Genomic DNA, 22,126 nt, shown 5'->3' with positions numbered 1-22,126 from the left:
TTCTTTATTTATGTTCCTTTTTATTGTAGTGAAAGGTGCATAACTTACATCTTAACCATTTTTTTTCTAAAGACCTTGATATTCCACCCTTTCAGTTACAGTTGGGACAAGGGGAGGATGAGAATGGGAAGAGTTGGAGTGAGATGAAGAACAAGGAGGGAGGGGCTCTATGGCTGGAAGTCTAGTCCATTTAGTTTTTGTACTGGAAGGGCTCATCGTCTCTGGTTTCAATGAGAAGATGTGTGGATGAGGGCTTCTGTCACATGTCTTCACCATTTTAAAATATGCAGTTCAGTAGTTTAAAGTGTATTCACATCATTGTGAAGCAGATCGCCAGAACGTTTTCATCTTGCAAAACTGAAACTCTACTCATTCAAGAGCAACTTCCTTGCTTCCCCTTCCCTCAGCCCATGGTAACCCCCCTTCTACTTTCTGTTTCTGTAAATTTAAATATTCCAGGTAACTCATGTAAGTGAAGTCATACAGTATTTGTGGTTTTGTGAATGGTTTATTTCAGTTAGCATAATGCCCTCAAGATTCATCCATGTTGTAGCTTGTGACAGGATTTGCTTCCCTTTTAAAGCTGAAAAATATTCCATTATCTGTATATACCACATTTTGTTTATTCATCTGCCAATGGACTTTTGAGTTGTTTCCACCTTTCAGCTATTGTGCATAGTGCTGCTGTGAACATGGATATGCAAATATTTATTTGAGACACTTTCATTTCTTTGGAATATATAACCAGAGATCATGTGGAAGTTCTATTTTATATTTTTTGAGGAACTTCTTCATGTAGAATATTTGACAAATTTCATTGCTGTTGCTCTGCTAAGCTGTATCTTTTTCCTTATTTGTCTAGTATGATGGATGTTCAGGATTAATCCAGATTTCTTTTTTGCATATCCAGGGCCCATGCAGAATCTCCGCCATGTGTAGACAACCTAAAAAGTGACATTGGTGATAAAGGGAAGAATAAAGATGAAGGGGATGTTTGTAACCATGAGAAAAAGACTGCAGATCTTGCGCCTCACCCAGAAGAGAAAAAGAAGAAACGTTCTGGATTCAGAGACAGAAAAGTATGAAACATAGTCTTATAAGTTGATCAGAAGTATATCTTAAAGTAGAATAATGCAGTTCAATCTTTTTAATCATGTTTCAGATGGTTCCTCTTCACTTTCCAGTTATCACTTCTTTGCTATTTTCCATCATGTTCTAAGCCAAAAGTACTCTTGGAATGTGAAGTTAAAGGAGGTAGTTAAAAGGATCTAGGACCAATAACCACAATTAGCATATTTTTTCTTAGTTCTTTCAGTTCAACTGCCTAAGGTGATTCTTTTTTTCTGGATCTTCCTGATGCTAAATGTTATCATATATGTTAAGTTGGGTCTTTGTGGTATTTCTGATATCAAGTTGTAGAGAGAGAATAAAATCTCTTTGGAAACAGAACTTCTAGAAGACCAAGTAACTTTGAGGACAGCGCAAACTTCAAATGACTATCAAGATTTTATGTAATTAGGCCCCACGCGGTGGCTCATGCCTATAATCCCAGCACTCTGGGAGGCAGAGGTGGGCAGATCACCTGAGGTCAAAAGTTCAAGACCAACCTGGCCAATCTGATGAAACCCTGTCTCTACTAAAAATACAAAAACTAGCCTGGCATGGTGGCATGCACCTGTAGTCCCAGCTACTCAGGAGGCTGAGTCAGGAGAATTGCTTGAACCCGGGAGGTGGAGGTTGCAGTGAGCTGAGATTGTGCCACTGCACTTCAGCCTGGATGGCAAAGCAAGACCGAGTCTCAAAAAAAAAAAAAAAAAAAAAAAATTTTATGTAATTAACACAACCCGCTGTTATGTAGCTTTGCCTCAGCGAAGTTTCAATTCCACTACAGCAGTTCCTATGATATCAGGTATTTGAGTTCAGCAAACATGAGTGATGAACAATGAAAAGGATGGATTTCTTAGATATTTTGCATGTCAAGGTTAAAATTCAGGGAGTTGCCTTCAATTGCTAAACTATAGCTAATAATGCAACAAGATAATTTGAGTTATTTTTGTGTTTTGTGTGTGTGTGGTTCGTGTATTTGCAAGAAGAGTTCTTTGTAAAATCTGGATCTTCTGTCTGGTTTCATCTGTTAGATGAAGTTATTTTTTTATTTTTGGAGACAGAGTCTCCCTCTGTTGCCCAGGCTAGAGTGCAATGACACGATCTTGGCTCACTGTAACCTCCGCCTCCTGGGTTCAAGTGATTCTCCTGCCTCAGCTTCCCAATAGCTGGGATTACAGGCATGCACCACCATGCCCCGCTAATTTTTGTATTTTTAGTAGAGATGGAGTTTCACCATGTTGGCTAGGCTGGCCTCGAACTCCTGACTTCAGGTGATCCGCCTGCCTTGGCCTCCCAAAGTGCTGGGTTTATAGGCATGAGCCACCATGCCCAGCCTAGATGAAATTATTAAATGTGTTTTCTCTATACCCAGATTCATTTCTGATAGAGGTGAATTTGAACAAAAGTTATGCATCACAAGTCAATTATCAAGTGTCCTTGTTTTTCTGTCAGGATACATTTATTTATTGTTTTTCCCTGAGTGAATTCAAAGAAAGCACAACTTTACTCTGTGCCAGCAGTTTCATCTACAGGCCAGTCACACTTTCCATTTTGCAAAATACAGCTAAAATGTCCCAAATAAACATTTATTCTGAACTTCCATTTTCTACTCCTGCCTTCTGCTCAGCAGATGAGCATGTCTCATACTTCATAGAAAAAATTAAAGCTATCCGTGTGATTTACTCAAATTCCAACCCTTATAGTTACAAAATCTATCTAATCTGTATTTGAAATAATTCTTATTTCTTTCACTGAAGTTTCAGAGGAAGAGCTCTTTTCCCTATTCAAGGATAATTGTTTTAATGTCTTTCTGTATCTCTAATAATCTATTTCATCACTTATTCTGTCTTCATTCTGTTTTTTCAGTCATTCTTTGTATATTCATTCTTTTACATAATCTATATAGACATGTTAAGAATTTCTCTATAATTTAAGAAATAATAAACCACATTTTTATGCCATAAGTTTTGTGTTTTGTTTGTTCACTTTGAGACGGAGTCTCGGTCTGTCGCCCAGGCTGGAGCGTAGTGGTGTGATCTAGGCTCACTGCAACCTCCGCCTCCCGGATTCAAATGATTCTCATGCCTCAGCCTCCTGAGTAGGTCGGATTACAGATGCCCGCCACCATGTCTGGCTAACTTCTGCATTTTCAGTAGAAACGGGGTTTCACCATGTTGGCCAGGCTGGTCTCAAACTCCTGAGCTCAGGTGATCCACCCACCTTGGCCTCCCAAAGTGTTGGGATTATAGGCATGAGCCACTGTGCCTGGCTTATGTCATAAGTTTATTAAAAACATATCTATTATCCTATGTAAATTCAAGGGTTTGATTTATTTTTCAGAGATTGCACCTCTTAAAATGCTCTTCATATCTGTTTCATGGATGAATTAAACATCCGTGTTTCTTAAGCAGTTGGTGTCTTACTATAAAGAAATGTGCATAAAATCCAGATCCAAAGTACAAAGTCATTATAATTAGTAACCACCACTTATTTTCTACTGAAAATAGCATGTTCTTCCCTGAGCCCTCTTTATAGTGCCTCATGCCTCCTGTGGACCACAGAGGTTGTGAACCTCTGGATGCCCTGTTCCAACATGATGCTATTGGAAGTTCAGTGAGAGGTGCATAGACTGAAGGCAGGAGAGATGGCAGCACCACACCAAGTCCTCCTTAAACTGCATTTTATAATCCCCTTTTTCTTCTCCATTTTGATCATGTATTTTTCTCTTGCCACTTTCCCATTAATTTTTTTCCCTCTGGTCTGGTCCTGTGATGTCTACATCAGCAGTCCCCAACCTTTTTGGCACCAGGGACTGGTTTTGTGGAAGACAGTTTTCCTGCAGACAGAGTGGGAGGGGATGGTTTGAGGAGAAACTGTTCCACTGCAGATCATCAGGCATTAGATTCTCATGATGCACACTACCTAAATCTCTTGCATATGCAGTTCACAATCGGGTTCATGCTCCTATGAGAATCTAATGTTGCCTCTGATCTGACAGGAGGCGGAGCTCAGTCAGTCATGTTCCACTGCTGCTTACCTCCTGCTATGCAGCCTGGTTCCTAACAGGCCCTGGACCAGTACCAGTCCACGGCCCGGGGCTGGGGACCCCTGCTCTACATGTTGTCCTTCACATTCTCACTTTTCTTTTTCTTTTAACTTTTTTCTTTTTAAAAATTTTATTTAAAAAAAATTTTATTCATTGTAGAGGTCTCAATATGTTGCCCAGGCTGGTTTCAAAATTGTGAGCTCAAGCAATCCTCCCACCTTGGCCTCCCAAAGTGCTAGGATTACAGGCATGAGCCACTGTGCCTGGCCCTCTCATTTTTCATTTATACTTTTGTTCTTTTATGTTCTCTTAATTTTTATTTAATATTTCAAATATTCAGAGAAAAAATAGAGAATAATGTTTTTATATTTTATAAAATTATATAGTCTATAGTTTATAAAATTATATAAATTTTATAATTTATATAATTTTATAATTTTATAAACACCCAACAGTCAGTTTTGTCAAGTTTTAGTATTGTATTTACTTCAGATTGTTTTTTAAAAAAGAAATGAGTATTAAAAATATATTGCTTTTATACTCCCCTTCAGTCCCTTTCCTCCCCCATCTTCCATCTTCTTCAGAGGTAAACTGGTATCCTAAATTTGCTTTTTTGTTTTTTATGGGTTTTTTCTTTTTTTTGGAGAGAGAGTCTCGCTCTGTCACATAGGCTGGAGTGCAGTGGTGCAATCATAGCCCACTGCAGCCTCGCACTCACAGATTTAAGCAATTCTGCTGCCTCAGCCTCTGGAATAGAGAGGACTACAGGTGTGTGCCACCATGCCTAGCTCATTTGAAAAAATAAAATTTGTAGAGTCAGAGTCTTGCTCTGTCACCCAAGCTGGAATGCAATGGCATGATGAAAGCTCACTGCAGCCTCGAACTTCTGGGCTCAGGTAGTTCTCCTGCCTCAGCCCTATTAGCCAGGACTACAGGCATGCATCTCCATAACCAGCTAATTTTTTAAAAGATTTTTTATAGAATGGGGTCTTGCCCAGGCTAGTCTCAAACTCCTGGCCTCAAGAGATCTTCCTGCTGCTGCTCCTTTTTGTTTGTTTTGCTTACTTTTTCCTATTTAGTGCTTGAGTGGCTGCTTTCTCTCACTGGCTAGGTTTTTTTATTCAGAAGTAGGCCTTATATTCATAGCTCTGTGCTTCATTGTATTGAAGATCCAGTCACTGAACCCAACAACAGTTTGGCAAAGGTTCTGGGGCAAAGCTGCAGAAAATGCTCTAAATGAGCATTTTCTCTAGGTAGCAGCTTACTGAAACTTTACCCTCCTTTCATGGTCAAGAGAAGCCCTGCCATAGCTTCTTCTGGTTTATTCAATGAATTTAGCTCTGGTTCATGCCTCCTTTTCTGCACACTTACTGCTCTTCATCTCATGTACTATGAGCCCCTAATTGCTTTGCCTGTTTTCAGACTGAAGCCCAGAAGCCTACAACTTCATTTCTTCCTACCACATTATGTTTCTATGTAGTCTCTGATCCACAGAGATGGTGGCTTTTTTTTGAATTGGTTATGCCTTTTAAATTTTTCTCAGCTTTAGGTTTACCAATGATTTCTGTATTTTTAGAGCACAGGCTCAAAAACCAGAAAATTCTAAGTTTATTGAAATCCCACTGTCATTTCTGTACTTTTCAGATATAAAATTGCTCTTTGAATTGTGGGATCCGTTTACAGAAAATGTTGCTGCTTTTTAGACTCTTGCTTAGTAAAGATCTGGTTTGTTATTTTTATATTTCTGATAGCTTTGCCTGCATTGTTGTTTCTGAGCTATTTGTTTGATTGAGACTATGTTTAGTAGCATCTTCATTTTAAAAAGCCAAATTATTTAGTTCAATTTGTTGTAATTTTAAATTGATTGATAGGCAAACATGAATATTAAAAGATGTAAAATGTGCTATATATGCCAAACAAAATGCTAAAGAAAGTAGTCTGCTGCTGGACACTCGACTCAGTTTACTTATTTACAAACAACAGAATGAATAGAAAAATGGAAGGAAACTATTGAGCATTTTCTGTGTGCCATAGTATATATTTATATGAATGCATCTATATATGTATGTATATCTATGTTTGTGTGAGTGTGTATGTAGACATTCACTTATATACATATATAGTTTATTGTGTGAAGGAATTTAGTAGCTTGCCTAAAATCATACAACTGGTTACTCATAGAGGCAGGAATAAAATTTAAGTCTGTCTGACGTCAAAACTCTTGCTCCTTATACTGCATTCTTTTAACATTATGTCTTCTGGTCACAAGACTTCGTTCATGGTTTAACCTTGGTCAGTTATTGTCGTGTCATTTCAGTGATCTTAGGATTTCTAAATGTGATCTTGAGCCTTGATTTTTCACTGTATCCCACTGTGGTGGAGATTGCTAGTTGTCCAGTGAATGGAAGTAATTTGAACCACGTCTAGGCCTGGCTCCTGAGTGATTTGAGCCACTTCTGGGCCTAGCTCCTAAAGCCCCCACAGGGTTTTTCAATGCACTTTCCCCTTTTCCTGAGAACTGGAATGGTAATGAGCTGAACTGACCTTGGAAGCCATATGTTGGCTGCCTTGAGCTTGAGTACATGAAGGAACTTATCAATTCCTGCCAACCAGGAATGTGCACTGTGGATTGTATCTTAGTGAGAAAGACAATTTCATTTTATTGGAGATATTGTATTTTGAGGTGTACTTGTAATAGCATTTTAACCTACCCTAACTAATATGCTTGTTTTAAAAGAAAGGCCAAGAATCAAGGCCATAGAGATTTTTCTTTTTCTTTTTTTTTGGGGGGGATGGAGTCTTGCTCTGTCACCCAGGCTGGAGTGCAGTGGTGTGATCTCTGCTCACTGCATCCTCCGCCTCCTGGGTTCAAGTGATTCTCCCTGCCTCAGCCTCCCAAGTAGCTGGAATTACACATATCCGCCACTATGCCTGGCTAATTTTTGTATTTTTAGTAGAGACTGGGTTTCACCATGTTGGCCAGGCTGGTCTCGAACTCCTGACCTCAGGTGATCCACCTACCTTGCCTCCCAAAGTGCTGGGATTACAGGCGAGAGCTGCCACACCCGGCCAAATTTTTTCAACATGGGCAAAATATGTTGGAGAAGAAATTTTTACAGACATGCTTTTACCATCAGTAAGATACAACAAATGAAAAAATATATTATTTAGTAATTTGGGGACTTATTTTGACCAACAGTTAAGAACGTTAATATGGGGCTGGATGCGGTGGCTCACACGTGTAATCCCAGCACTATGGGAGGCCGAGGTGGGTGGATCACCTGAGCTCAGGAGTTTGAGATCAGCCTGACCAACCTGTGAAATCCCATCTCTACTAAAAATACAAAATTAGCTGGGCATGGTAGCACATGCCTGTAATCCTAGCTACTTGGGTGGCCGAGGCGTGAGAATCACTTGAACCTGGGAAGCGGAGGTTGCAGTGCGCTGAGATCGTGCCATTATACCGCAGCCTGGGCAATAAGAGTGAAACTCTGTCTCAAAAGAAAAAAAAAAAAAAAGAATGTTAATGTTGGAACTTATGTATATTATTACTATTACTGCCAAAAATTAATTTACTTTATTAATTTACTTTCTGAGATGAGTGTCGTAGAACTTGGAATTGCATAGAACCTTAAGAGGTCATCCTATGACAGATGTTCATTATTAAGGATGGCCAAAAATTGACTAGCAAAAGGAGAGGGAGTCTCGAAAATGGAGGACAACTGTTAGGTTACAGATTAGGTTATGTCACCTCTTGAGAGAGAGTGTGCCGGCCACATGATATATTTACAAAACCTTTCTGCCTTCTACCTTTTCCAGGTGTGGCCTCAGTGTGCATCCCATGCCTATGCATTATTTCTGACATCAGGGTCCACAGGGATTTACTGTCACTTACATTATCTTGGGCTCAAGACATTATTTCCATGGTTTTCCTTGGGCATGCTACCAAAATTAAGCCATAAAACTGGTATCAGGACCAAGGGAAAATATGTCCCTTTTAACAATAGAAAGAGCCCATTCTTCCCCTATCCTCTCCTCTTATTTAATTTGTAACCCAACTGAAACAGACAATTAAATACAGGCCTTTGAAACAGAGGCCTGTGGTGGTGATATGGACTACCATGCAAGTAGAGGCATCAGTTGCTCATCTCATCTAATCTTCCATCCATGGCCAAAAGATAGGTAATCCTTTGCAGGAATGTGGTTGATGATGGGAGCAGTGTAACTCCTCTTGGACCATCTATTAACTGTGTGTGGTGTCATTCAAGGAGCAAGCCCAGGAGTAGTTTTAAAGCGTTGTTTGAGTGAGTGAGGTACTCATCACAGTCAGTACTACCAACTTGGGTAGACTCATTCTTTTTATATTCCTTTCCCCTTGCTTCTGCCATTAAATATGGAGGAGTGGTGACATTCACCACTGTCCATATCACTTAAAGTTGTCAAATCACAGAAAAAATTAACATTTTTCTTCCTTAAGATTTTTTTTGTATAGTTATAACAATGTACTTTTCCTTTCTAAAACTGAAGTCTCAAGCTGGGGCTTACTTTTTATTGGTTGGCCTGCTTTTTTGTTTTGTTTTGTTTTGTTTGTGAAGTTAAGTAACAGTAAAAGATGACAGCATTTTGTAAACACAAGATTTTACAATGATCCTCATAGCCCCTCTTTCTTAGGGGAAATAATTATGATAATGATCTTCATGTTCTTCTTCATCTTTCCCTTGCTGGGGAATTATTTGCTTCATTTTGAAATACTATTCAGAGTTCTTCCTCACGAGTCTAGTTTTATTGTTCAGCATCACATAGAATGTCTGTTTTTTTGTTTGTTTGTTTGTTTTGGGGTTTTTTTGTATGTTTTGTTTTGTTTCGAGATAGAGTCTCTCTCTATCACCCAGGCTGGAGTCCAGTGGCACGATCTTGGCTCACTGCAACCTCTGCCTCCCAGATTCAAGAGATTCTCCTGCCTCAGCCTCCCCAGTAGCTGGGATTACAGGTGTGCACCACCACAACTACCTAATTTTTGTATTTTTACTAGAGATGGGGTTTCACCATGTTGGCTGGGCTGGTCTCGAACTCCTGACCTCAAGTGATCCACCCGCCTTGACTTCCCGAAGTGCTGGGATTGCAGGCATGAGCCACGGCACCCTCGAAGTGCTGGGATTACAGACAAGGCTAACAGGCCAATGTCTGTATTTGAAAAAAAATAATTGTTTTACTGTTGTTTTACACAGATATAGGAAACCTAAAATGATTTTTACAGTAACCATTTCTTTTTGTTCTTCATAGTTTTTTACTCCAATGTTTATTCCTAGACATATAGTTTAATCTTGCTTATTTTGTTTGATGATATATCTTTAAAGCCTCTTAATCTACAAGTGACAGAATGCAGGCCATTTAGCCCATAAAGTTTCCTAGAGCCTAGGTTTTACCGATGCTTATTCTCAGTGCAATTCAGCATGTTTCTCTTTTCTCTATATTACCTAAATATTGGCATCTGGATTCTGAGGCTCGATCAGACTCAGGTTTTGATCCCTGCAGCAAGATTAGTGGTGATATTATGTTATTTTATCATAAGACACCTAATGTCTAGTTGCTTTTTTTTTTTTGCAGTATTAACAGTTATTGATGTTCATTGCCTATATCTGTTAATTCATTGAAGTTGCAAAATGATATTCTAATTTTATCAAATCTTTTTCATTTATTAATTGGAATATTTTATAAACAGACACTATCCGTCATCTACTATTTGGTTATAAATTCTCTTTGGCTACTCGTTGATGCAGTTCATATAGGAAAAATAATGCCCAAATTTTGATCCAATTAAGTCTAGCAGTGTTATTGAAGACAGATGTCTTAATAATGCTCAAGAAAGTCTTATAAGGTATATGACTGAATGAACCATCATAATTCTCTTAGTATATCTTTTCTCAGGCTAAACATCCCAAAATCCTTCAACAGTTTTCTATATATCTCTGCTTTCAAGCCTTTATTATCTTGGATGCTATATTCTGAACTCTTTATATGATAGTTTGTTGTTCTTTTAACCAGGCTAAGATACAATGCTAAGTGGAAAAAAAGCAAAATATATACCATACAATAGGTCTATACTAAATTCTACCAATGTGGGAGTATACTAAGTCTGTTACTTTCTTTGATCTATTATTTAAAAAACGAATCTGGTTTTGTCTTAAATTCTTGATTTTTAAGTTCTTATTTTTCTACCTTTATGTATATGATTGACTTAAATTTTTAATTCACAAAGTCACAAAGTCCTCATTGGTAGTAATTGCTGCTCATATACCCCAAACATTCCAAATGGTTTCTTTTTTGTTGTTGTTGTTCAGAGGAAGAATAAAAATACAGATGGCCTAAAGAAAAGTATTTCTGGCCGGGCTCAGTGGCTCACGCCTGTAATCCCAGCACTTTGGGAGGCCGAGGCAGGCGGATCATGAGGTCTGGAGATCAAGACCATCCTGGCTAACACGGTGAAACCCCGCCTCTACTAAAAATACAAAAAATTAGCCGGGCGTGGTGGCGGGCACCTGTAGTCCCAGCTACTAGGGAGGCTGAAGCAGGAGAATGGCGTGAACCCGGGAGGTAGAGCTTGCAGTGAGCCAAGATTATACCACCGCACTCCAGCCTGGGTGACAGAGCGAGACTCTGTCTCAAAAAAAAAAAAAAAAAAGAAGAAAGATTTCTTTTGTAGCCATTATTTCCCAGCAGACAGTTGTTGTGTAATATAAAATGCCTTTAAAACTTGTAGCTACGTCTGAAGGCTGCTGAGAGGTTGCAAAACTCTTTACTGTGTTTGCCACATGCGCAATCTTTTGATAAAGTCTCCTGTGAAATCTATTCAGATTGTGTCACAAGTTAGCATTGAAAAAATTCCTATCATATGTGGTTACAAATTTGCAGTCTTTTCTCAGTTGCTAAAATCACATGTGGTAGTGGAATTAAGAGCCTTGTTAAACAGCTGCTGCCAGTGACTTCAAAGTGACATCTAGCCAGGACTGACAGTTATAGTAATTGCCATGTTAATGTGGCAAATTTAAAATATCAATAAAGGCTGGGCGTGGTGGCTCACGCCTGTAATCCCAGCACTTTGGGAGGCCCAGGCAGGTGGATCACTTGAGGTCAGGCGTTCGAGACCAGCCTGGCTAACATGGTGAAACCATCTCTAGTAAAAATACAAAAAATTAGCCGGGCGTGGTGGCCAGCACCTGTAATCCAAGCTACTTGGGAGGCTGAGGCAAGAGAATTGATTGAACTCAGAGGTGAAGGTTGCAGTGAGCCGAGATCACATCATTGCACTCCAGCCTGGGCAACAAGAACAAAACTCCATCTCAAAAAAATAAATAAATAAAATAAAATAAAACATCAATAAAGTTTTTCTTAACATTGGTAAATTGCTTTATGGACATGAAACTGATGAGATTATAGGTTTTATTGCCTTGACACATTTTCTAGCCAGTTATTTTTAAGATATTATTTATTGTTGGCTATTTCAACGTGTAAAATTCAGGTATGAGATAAATTATTTTCACTAAAATATTATGTGGCTGGTGTAGTATTTTGTATGTTCCATGTACAGAATGGGGGCTTGTATACCAGATAAGGGAATGAACTTTCATATTAACTAGACAGCCTTTTAGTTAAATATATGCCATACTTGATTTTGTTGCTATTCCAACACTTGCTTGTGTGATTCCCAACTTTGCTGCTTTCTAAATATGCCATATGTAAAGGATCTCTGGCAGTTTGCTTAATTTTATAATCAAAAGTCTGTTGCTTCAGACCTGTTAATAATTGAGTTTCCATGATATGTAATTTTATTTTTCTATGCCATCATTGAATGTCTTTGAAGACCTACTAGCTTTTGAAACCTATGAAATCTAAAGTCTGTTTTGTTTTAGGAATTAGGAAATTGCATAGAAGTAGAAACTGTAAAATCAATCCCTTTGTAAAAACTTGGTATTCAGGCCAGGTGCAATGGCTACTTCCTGTAATCCCAGCACTTTCGGAGGCCATGGCGGAAGGATCACTTGAGCCCAGGAGTTTGAGGCCAGCCTGGACAATGTGGCGAGACCCTTCCTCTACAAAAATAAAGATCATTTTTAAAAAAGAGAATGTTAAAAAAATTCTTCTGGGAAGGATTGTAAAAAATAGAAAAAAAGACTTGGTATTTGAGAACCTATAGGTTGGCATATATATGGCATTGTACCCTATTACTGAAATCTTCTGAAATTTCTTATGACATTTAAAAATTTTGCTAGCCTTCAGTGATTTAAAACATTAGAAAATTCTTCAAAAAAAGTTTTAAACAAAAGTTACATGAGGATTGCCTCAACTGGAATATGAATGGTATATTGCAAGAAATAAAAAATTCCAAGAATATTAAAAGTTTTTGGTATTCATTTGTAATATTAAAAAACTAAGTATAGAAAAAAAGATAGAATTTCTTCCCAAAATAAGATGGAAAATATATGAGAATTGATGAGCAGTGATAAGAATATATGAGCATATGAGCATTGCTTAATATAGCAACACTTTCTAAATTTCTAACTTTAGGTGATGGAATATGAGAATAGGATTCGAGCCTACTCCACGCCAGACAAAATCTTCCGATATTTTGCCACCTTGAAAGTCATCAGTGAGCCTGGTGAAGCAGAAGTGTTTATGACACCAGAAGATTTTGTGCGATCCATAACACCCAATGAAAAACAACCAGAACGTAAGTTGCTAAAGTGAAATATAAGACTGTGATATTTATTTTGTTATAAGCTACTTTGTCTCTTTCTACATAGTACTGAAATCTTACAGGTCCTTGTAATAATGATATGAACAGTGTGGCTATTGAATATCAGGCATTGTGCTAGGCTTTAGGAGTACAAAAGAGAAGCCTGCAGTCTAATGTGGCAATCTGTAACCAGGGTAAGAGGTTGAGGAGATTGTCCCCGTCTGGTTGAGATTCACTGCCTGTAATTAGAATGTTCTTGAAGGCAGTACATTACACATATAACTGCTGTCAAGTCACTCTTTAGTGAGGAAAACCAGAAAACTTATAAAGTATGAAATTAACACACTTTTAAACAACCAATGGATCAAATAAATAATCACAAAGGAAATTAAAAAATGCTTTCAGTTGAATGAAAAGGAATACAGAACCTCCCAAAACTTATGCAGTACCACAAAAGCAGTGCTCAGAGGGAAATTTATAGTTATAAACACCTATGTTTAAAAAGAAGAATGATCTAATCAATATTCTAACTTTCACACACATAAAACAAAGTTATATATTGATTGGTTATGAAAATGTTGTGACCATAGTCTCAAAGGAGCTTAACCCTGAATTTCCCCAAGAGCAATAGGTTGATATTCACTAATTCATTGTCCACAGTGACTGTATAGAACATAACCACAAATAGCAAGAATTGATTGTACCGTCATGGGCCACTTAATGATGAGGATATGTTCTGAGTAATGTGTCCTTAGGTGATTTCATTATTGTGCAAACATCATGGAGTACTTAATGCAAATCTAGGTGGTATAACCTACTACACATCTAGACTATATGGTATAGCCTATTGTTCCTAGGCTATAAACCTGTATGGCATATTACTGTACTGAATACAGTAGGCAACTGTAACACGATGGTAAGTAATTGTATATCCAAACATATCTAAACATAGAAAAGATATAGTAAAAATATAGTATAAAAGATGGAAAATAGTGCACCTGTAGACTTTATAAACGTTGTACACTTAGACTATACTAAATTTATTTTAAAAATAAAATAGTTGTACTACGATGTTATTATTGGTACAAAGTCACTAGGCAACATGACTTCTTAGCTCAATTATACTCTTATGGGACCACCACTGTATATTCAGTCCTTTGTTGACCAAAACATCATTAAGCAGCACATGACTGTATATGGTATAGGAGTAGGATATAAAGAAACTAATTCTTTTTTTTTTTTTTTTTTTTTTTTGAGATGGAGTTTCACTCTTGTCACCCAGGCTGGAATACAATGGCGCAATCTCAGCTCACTGCAATCTCCACCTCCTGGGTTCAAGCGATTCTCCAGCCTTGCCTCCTTAGTAGCTGGGATTACAGGCATGTGCCACCATGCCCAGCTCATTTTGTATTTTTTAGTAGAGATGGGGTCCGACCATGTTGGCCAGGCTGATCTCAAACCCCTGACCTCAGGTGATCCATCTGCCTCAGCCTCCCAAAGTGATGAGATTACAGGCGTGACCCACTGCACCCGGCTAAGAAACCAATTCTTTAGAGAGTATATAGGAAGACATCCTAAATGGAGTGCTATTTGATTGGGTTTTGAAAAATGAATAATAGCTCATTATATAGAGGAGAAAGAAAAGGCATCATTCAGAGTGAGTAAATTATGTGGTCAAAAATACAGACAGATGGGCCAGGCACTGTGGCTCATGCCTGTAATCTCAACACTTTGGGAAGCCGACACAGACGGATTATTTGAGCTCAGGAGTTGAGGACCAGCCTGGGCAACATGGCGAAACCCCATCTCTACGAAAAATAAAAAAATTAGCCAGGCACGGTGGTGCGTGCCTGTAGTCCCAGCTACTTGGGAGGCAGAGGTGGGAGGATGGCTTGAGCCTGGGAGGTGGATGTCACAGTGTGCCGAGATGACAACACTGCACTCCAGCCTGGGCAATAGAGCCAGACCCTGTCTCAAAAAAAAAACCAGACACATGAAATAACAAAGTGAGCTTAGGGAACCAAAAACATTTATGTCATTTTCTAACCAGAAAGTTCATAATATTTTGCCCACATTATTAACATTCACATACCTCTAGGTCAAATAAAAAGTATATAGAACCATCACCCCTCCAAAATGTATGAAATTTGCTATTTAAAATTTTTGGTTGTTGGCCAGGTGCAGTAGCTCATGTCTGTAATCCCAGCACTTTGGGAGGCTGAGGCAGGCAGATCTCTTGAGGTTAGGCGTTAGAGACCAGCCTGGCCAACATGGCAAAACCCTGTCTCTAATAAAAATACAAAAATTAGCTGGGTATGGTGGTGCACACCTGTAATCCCAGCTACTCGGGAGGCTGAGGCAGGAGAATTGCTTGAACCCAGGAGGCGGAGGTTGCAGTGAGCCAAGATTGTGCCACTGCACTCTAGCCTGGGTGATAGAGTGAGACTCTGTCTCAGAAAGAGAGAGAGAGAGAAAAAATACAATTTTTGGTTGCGGAAATTTTCAAACATGAAAAGTGGAAAATATAATCAACCCATATGTACACATCACTTAGCTTCAACAATTATAACACATGGCCAATCTTGTTTCATCTATAACCTCTTTTACTTCCTTTCCTCACCCCAGATTGTCTTAAAGCCAATTCAAGACATGCAGTGCAACCTGTAAATACTTTTGCGTGTGTCTCTAAAATATAAGAACTTTAAAAACAATAATACTTTTTAAGTATTGCAATTAAAAACAGCAGTTATTCCTTAATAGCAAATATCCAGGCACTGTTCAAATTTTCCTATCTAAAAATAACTGTTACAGTTGGTTTGTTTAAACCAACCTCTACACTGCATTTAATTGATATGTCTCTTCAGTCTTTTATCTACCGTTTTTTTCGCTTTCATGTTTTTTTATTGACATTTATGTGAGACATATTTTATGCCTTGCCTCACATTTCTCAGTCCACCTTTTTTCTCAGGTTGCTGCTGCAGCAGTTAGTTGTACAGTGTTGCAGCCTGACAGGATGAAACCTCAGCTATGTTGTGTATCTGTTGCTTTCTCCTATAGGGCATCTCTGCTGCTATAGCATGGGACACCTGTACGAGCACACTCAACCATGTTGGCACATGCACACATTTGGAGATACAAAGGCATTAACACTTACTGCTGAGAATTGGTGGATACCCTCTTCTCCATTGTCTTGGATGATCAATTCTGATATACAAACTACATGATTTCTCAGATGGGCCAAGGGGAGTTGAGCTCTGGTTGTCTACAGTGGTAGTCAACTTAATAACATACCCTTGAATTGGCTTTTTCTACTGACCTGTTTCACTTTTCTTAGTCCTTCCACACTGATACCTTGCTTTTAAGGAAACGAAACTAGACACCATTTATTTGTGAAGGAATGTAGGTCATTTGTATTATAGAATTTCCCACATGCTGGATTTTACTGATTGCATCCATAAGGTGTTGTTTAACATGTTTCTCTATCCTTTGTGCTTCACCCATATGTAAAATACATAGAAAGTAACTTATTACCGGAAATTATTTTATTCTTCTTTGTACGTTTATTTTCTAATAGACTTTATATATATATGTGTGTGTGTATATATTCATTCAACATGTATTGATTGATAGTGATGAGTTAGAGAACATTCCAGGTGCAAGAAATACAGTAATAAAATGGACAAAAAGTCCTGCCCTCATAATCTTTTATAATTAGAAAGAAATTAAAGGTATATAAAACTTCTCATTAATTGCATTGAGCTTTTAATTCAGAGCATTGGCTGGGTACTGTGGCTTAAACCTGTAATCCTAGCACTTTGGGAGGCTATGGCAGGAGGATCACTTGAGGCCAGGAGTTCAAAACCAGCTTGAGTAACATAGTGAGACCCTGTCTCTATAAAAATAAAAGTAAAAAAATTAGCCGAGGCCGGGTGTGGTGGCTCACGCCTGTAATCCCAGCACTTTGGGAGGCTGACGCGGGCAGATCACGAGGTCAGGAGATCGAGACCATCCTGGCTAACATGGTGAAATCCCGTCTCTACTAAAAATTCAAAAAAATTAGCTGGGCATGGTGGCGAGTGCCTGTGGTCCCAGCTACTCAGGAGGCTGAGGCAGGAGACTGGCGTGAACCCAGGAGGTGGAGCTTGCAGTGAGCCGGGATTGCACCACTGCACTCCAGCCTGGGCAACAGAGCAAGACTCTGTCTCAAAAAAAAAAAAAAAAAAAAAAATTAGACCAGCGTGGTGGCTTGTGCCTATAGTCTCAGCTACTTGGGAGGCTTAGGTGGAGGGATCACTTGAACCCAGGAGTTTGAGGTTACAGTGGGCTATGATCATGCCACTGTACTCCAGCCTGGGCGACAGTGTGAGACTCTGTCTCAATAATAATAATAATAATAAATTTAGATCCCTTTAAATTAGCTTCAGCACCTCGTTTTGTGATATTGAAGGAAGAAAGTAAAGAAAGCTTGCATGTAGATAAAATCTTATTTGCGTTAAGAGAAAAACTTTAGGTAAATTTAACTGAGTTTAATTGAGCAAAGAACAATTGGCAAATCGGGCAGTCCCCAAATCAGAATAGGTTCAGAGAGGCTCCAGTATAGCCACATGGTGGAAGATTTATGGACAGAAAAAGGAAAGTGATGGACAGAAAATGGAAGTAAAATACAGAAGCAGCCAGATTTGTTACGGCTTGGAGTGTCCCTTATTTGAACATGGTTTGAATAATTGGCTACAACTTGATGATTGGCACAAGAATATGTTACACATACGCAGTTAGGTTACAGTTCACTATGTACAGAGGAAGCTTTAGGTTGAACTTAAAATATATAAGGAGGCAGCTTTAGTCTAAACTTAATTTAATAATTCTCCTCTTTTGGTCATCTCAATGGAGAGATTGACCGAAACTTTAGTCATTGATGTCACTCTGTCATCATTTGTTCAGACAAAGGAAAAAATGGTATAAGTGAAGCTCAGTTAAGACAAGAAAAGTGCACCAGCACTTTGGGAGGCCTAGGCGGGTGATTGAATGGACCCCTCCCCTTAGCCAAAGGGATTCCAAAGATACATGAGAAACTGGTTCAGGCCATGATGGGAAGGGGGTTTGGACATGCCTCATTATACTCTTTTGCTGGAAGTCAGGCTTAACTGACTAGCACTAACATTAAAACAGATATTTAAGACTGACAAAACAGACTCTTTGTAGCAATAAGATACCACATTCCAGCCTGACTAATATAGCATCACATGACAGAGAGCAGGCCCTGAAAGAAATCAAAGTATTTTACTGCAAAATATGTTTCTTTGACACATTTTGAAATGGCCCTGCAAAGCTGTCTCTTCTGGGGGAAATTTACATTCTGTAGAGAATCGCCTTCTCTTTTTCTGGTCTTTGTCTGATCCTGAGGAGATTAGCTGAGAGTCTAGCACCTTTTAAAGGCTTGAGTAGGAAATTATTTGCCATCTTTTGTCCCTAACGGTGGCCACCTATGAGACTTTATTTACATAGTAAGAACCTTAGTTCTCCACAACCCCTATCTTAACCCACTCCTTTCTGTTGACTCCAGATCTTACATAATAATTTAACTCTTTCAACCAATTGCTAGTCAGAAAATCTTTGAATCTGCCTGTAAGCCCTTTCCCTACTTCAGATTGTCCTGCCTTTCTGGACCAAACCAGTGTATACCTTACATGTGTTAACTGATATCTTATATCTTCCTAAAATATGTAAAACCAAGTTGTAACCAAACCACCTTTGGTACATATTCTCTGGACCTCCTGAGGCCGTGTCACTGGTTATGGTCCTCACATTTGGCTCAGAATAATCTCTTCAAATATTTTATGGAGTTTGTTTTCTTCATCAACAGTAATCATGAGGAAAGTCTGATATATTGAAATGAGATTCAGTGGGAAATTTGGCTTCGTTTTCATTTGCTCATGAACAGGAATTTCCAGAAATGTTGATGGAGCAGAAATAAAAGATATATTATTCCTATATGGGTTGAGATAAGGAAAAAAGTGAGGCTGTAGATTTTTTGTAGTTTGAATTTCTATCAGAAATGGCTGGACTCTAGCCAGTAGCTCATATTTCAACTTTATTTTGTTGTATTTTTCACACATACTGTATCCCAGGATACCTAACAGATCTAAATTTGTAAGTTTTACTTTTAGAACAGTTCAAAAATAATCATGAAGCACAGACTACATGAAGCCCTAAAATTAAGCAGTTTTAAAATGAATAGGGAGCAGATGAACTTTAGAGTGCAAGATGAATAAGAATTCTTCTGTACCGAATGTCAAGAAAGTTTGGAGTAATAGTTGAGTAGGACAGACATTAAAAGGAAAAAAATATTCTGTATGATTTGAATATGTCCCATCTCCCTTTCTGTGAAGTCTCAATGTCATTGCCATCCCTAGGTATGAGATAGATAGTTGCTTCAGGCTCTGGGCTTTGAGTGGTGCTTGCTATTGTAGTAACCAGCTCTGCATAGCTGGCCAATTATTTGAGGCAACAGTGGCATGGGGAGAATTTTTAAAGTTCTATATAGAAAAACTTGAGCTTTCCTTAGAGCAAAGCATAGCGTATTGCAAAGAGGATCCCTATTTTCTTTCCACCATATCCAACTGGCTGACCTTATTATCTTGATGTGATTTCATCTTCATTGGAGATGAAAAGGGTGTAAAAGAGGGAAACACAGATCATATAGTGATTTACTTCTCCTGGACTCCATATTATCTCTAGGATGACCCCTTGTAGCAGGACATGCCGCAGACAAAACCCCTCAGACACCGGGTTAAAGAAGGAAGAGCTTTATTTGGCTGGGAGCTTCGGTAAGACTCACGTCTCCAAAAACTGAGCTCTCCGAGTGAGCAATTCCTGTCCCTTTTAAGGGCTTACAACTCTAAGGGGGTCTGTGTGAGAGGGTCGTGATCAATTGAGCAAGCAGGGGGTACGTGACTGGGGGCTGCATGCACCGGTAATCAGAACAGAACAGAACAGGACAGGGATTTTACAGTGCTTTTCCATACAATGCCTGGAATCTATAGATAACATAACCGGTTAGGTCAGGGGTTGATCTTTAACTACCAGGCCCAGGGCGCAGCGCCGAGCTGTCTGCCTGTGGATTTCATTTCTGCCTTTTAGTTTTTACTTCTTCTTTCTTTGGAGGCAGAAATTAGGCATAAGACAATATGAGGGGTGGTCAGCATAAGACAATATGAGGAGTGGTCTCCTCCCTTAGCCTAAGTATCCTTTTTTTTTTGAGATGGAGTCTCGCTATGTCGCCCAGGCTGGAGTGCAGTGGTGCAATCTCGGCTCACTGCAAGCTCCACCTCCCGGGTTCATGCCATTCTGTTGCCTCAGCCTCCCAAGTAGCTGGAACTACAGGCGCCTGCCACCATGCCTGGCCAATTTTTTGTATTTTTAGTAGAGCCAGGGTTTCACCATGTTAGCTAGGATGGTCTCAATCTCCTGACCTCGTGATCTGCCCACCTCGGCCTCCCAAAGGGCTGGGATTACAGGCGTGAGCCACCATGCCCAGCCCTAAGTATCCTTAATAATAATCTTACATACAGTACTTGATTGATTGATTGATTGATTGAGATGGGGTCTCGCTATGTTGCCCAGGCTGATCTGGAACTCCTGGGCTCATGTGATCCTCTTTCTGGGCCTCCCAAAGTGCCGGGATTATAGGTGTGAGCCTATAGGCCCTATAGCCTATTATAGGTGTGAGCCATGCCCAGCCCCTTAGAGCAATTTTAATTTGGTTAATAATTTTTCACATGGTTATATACATGGAATATATTTTAAAAACATTTTTGCACTAATTTTTTTTCCAAACAAGATAAGTACCTTCAGTAAAAGGTCCTTGTGTTCTACCGATAGCAACAAGAGGCAGAAAAATTCTAGGCAGACAGGGGCAGGTCCCTGACAAAACCCCACCTTCAAGCCGAAAAGCCTGAAACCTTCTATTCCAGTGGCCCGCTCAAATGTTGCCTTTCCTAAACTACCCATGGCCCACCCCCATCCTGTGCCTATAAAGACCCCAGACTCAGAGAAGTAGCTGAACATTGGAGAGAAGTGACTTGACTTCAAGGGACAGCTTGATGGCTTGACTTTTTGGTGAAGAGTCCAGCCAGAGACAGCTGGACTTGAGAGGAAGATTACCTGCCCATCCCATCCCTTTTCCAGCTCCCCTTCCTGCTGAGAGCCACTTTCATCGTTCAGTAAAATCCTCTGCATTCACCATCCTTCGGTTTGTTCATGCGACCTCAATTTTCTTGGATACCAGACAGGAGCTTGGGAGCCAACAAGTGCAGATACCAAAAAAAGGCTGTTACACTGGCCCGTTGCCCTTGCTGGTGGAGGGCAGCTGTCCCACATGATGAGGCAAAGGGCCCACTGAACTGTTAACACTTAAGCCATCTGTGGATGGCAGAGCTAAAGGAGCACTGTAACCACCCTCTGGGGCTTCAGGAATCACAGGCACCCCCATCCAGATGCTGCTGCATGGCCCGTACGGCGTTTGCTCCTGCTGGCACCCAAAAGCAGTTGGCTGGTTCCTGCACTTGCTTGCTCTGGTTCCTGCACTTGTTCGCTTGCACACTCCCTCCCGCAACGGGTAGGCAGGGGCAGGCTAAGCAAACAAGGCACCCCTGTCGTGAGTCCTGTGAAAGGGTCAAGATGATATCCTGCTTCACTCCTTTTGTTTTTAATCCTCTGTAGTGCTGCTTAATACAGAGCAGGGATTGGCCATCTACAGCCAACTGCCTATTTCTGTATGGCCCATGAGCAGAGAATGGTTTTTACATTTTTTAAATGGGTGAAAAAAAATCACAAGAAGCAGCTTTGTGAAACTTGAAAGTGACATGAAATTAAAATTTCAGTGTCCATAAAAGGAGTTATCTGCAATCCCATTTCACTCCCATTCTTATTAGAGATAACCAATGTTATTAATTTGGTGTTTATCGTTTTTGTTGAAGACTATAACATCATGTATATTCATTGTCCTTCCCTAGGGGATGATTATATTTATTATTGCAGCATGACTACTACATTTCCCTTACTTTTGTATAAGTTTTATAAGTTTCCGTTACTTTTATGTAAAGAACAGGTAGCTGTTCTTTTATTTTCACTGCTATAAGTTGTGGATATTATTTGTATAAATTTATACAAATATGCCAGTATATGATTTATTAGTCAGTTATTGCTATGTAACAACCAACCAGAAAATGTCAGTGGCA

At 39.4% G+C, this 22,126-nt stretch overlaps 2 protein-coding genes across 4 annotated transcripts in view; one reads left to right on the top strand and one right to left on the bottom strand.

The window, feature by feature from the left end:
- The window catches only part of LOC116463681 (calcium uptake protein 1, mitochondrial), a 263,393-nt gene that overhangs the window by 68,992 nt on the left and 172,275 nt on the right, over positions 1-22,126 (top strand). For all 3 annotated transcript variants that reach the window (XM_032146892.2, XM_058434803.1, XM_058434804.1), the window contains exons 3-4: positions 911-1,079; positions 12,719-12,881. In XM_032146892.2, coding sequence (XP_032002783.1) covers positions 911-1,079; positions 12,719-12,881 — 332 coding nt within the window. The remainder of the gene's footprint in view (positions 1-910; positions 1,080-12,718; positions 12,882-22,126) is intronic.
- Positions 3,483-3,702, bottom strand: LOC116463684 (cytochrome c oxidase subunit 7C, mitochondrial-like). The gene is given in 2 exon segments (XM_058434805.1): positions 3,483-3,653; positions 3,655-3,702. Coding segments are annotated over 2 exon segments (219 nt in total).

The sequence above is a fragment of the Hylobates moloch genome, unplaced genomic scaffold, assembly GCF_009828535.3.
Source record: "Hylobates moloch isolate HMO894 unplaced genomic scaffold, HMol_V3 SCAFFOLD_52, whole genome shotgun sequence".
Taxonomy (NCBI): Eukaryota; Metazoa; Chordata; class Mammalia; order Primates; family Hylobatidae; genus Hylobates; species Hylobates moloch.
The sequence above is the reverse complement of the archived record's forward strand: the minus strand, read 5'-3'. Positions and strand labels throughout refer to the sequence as shown.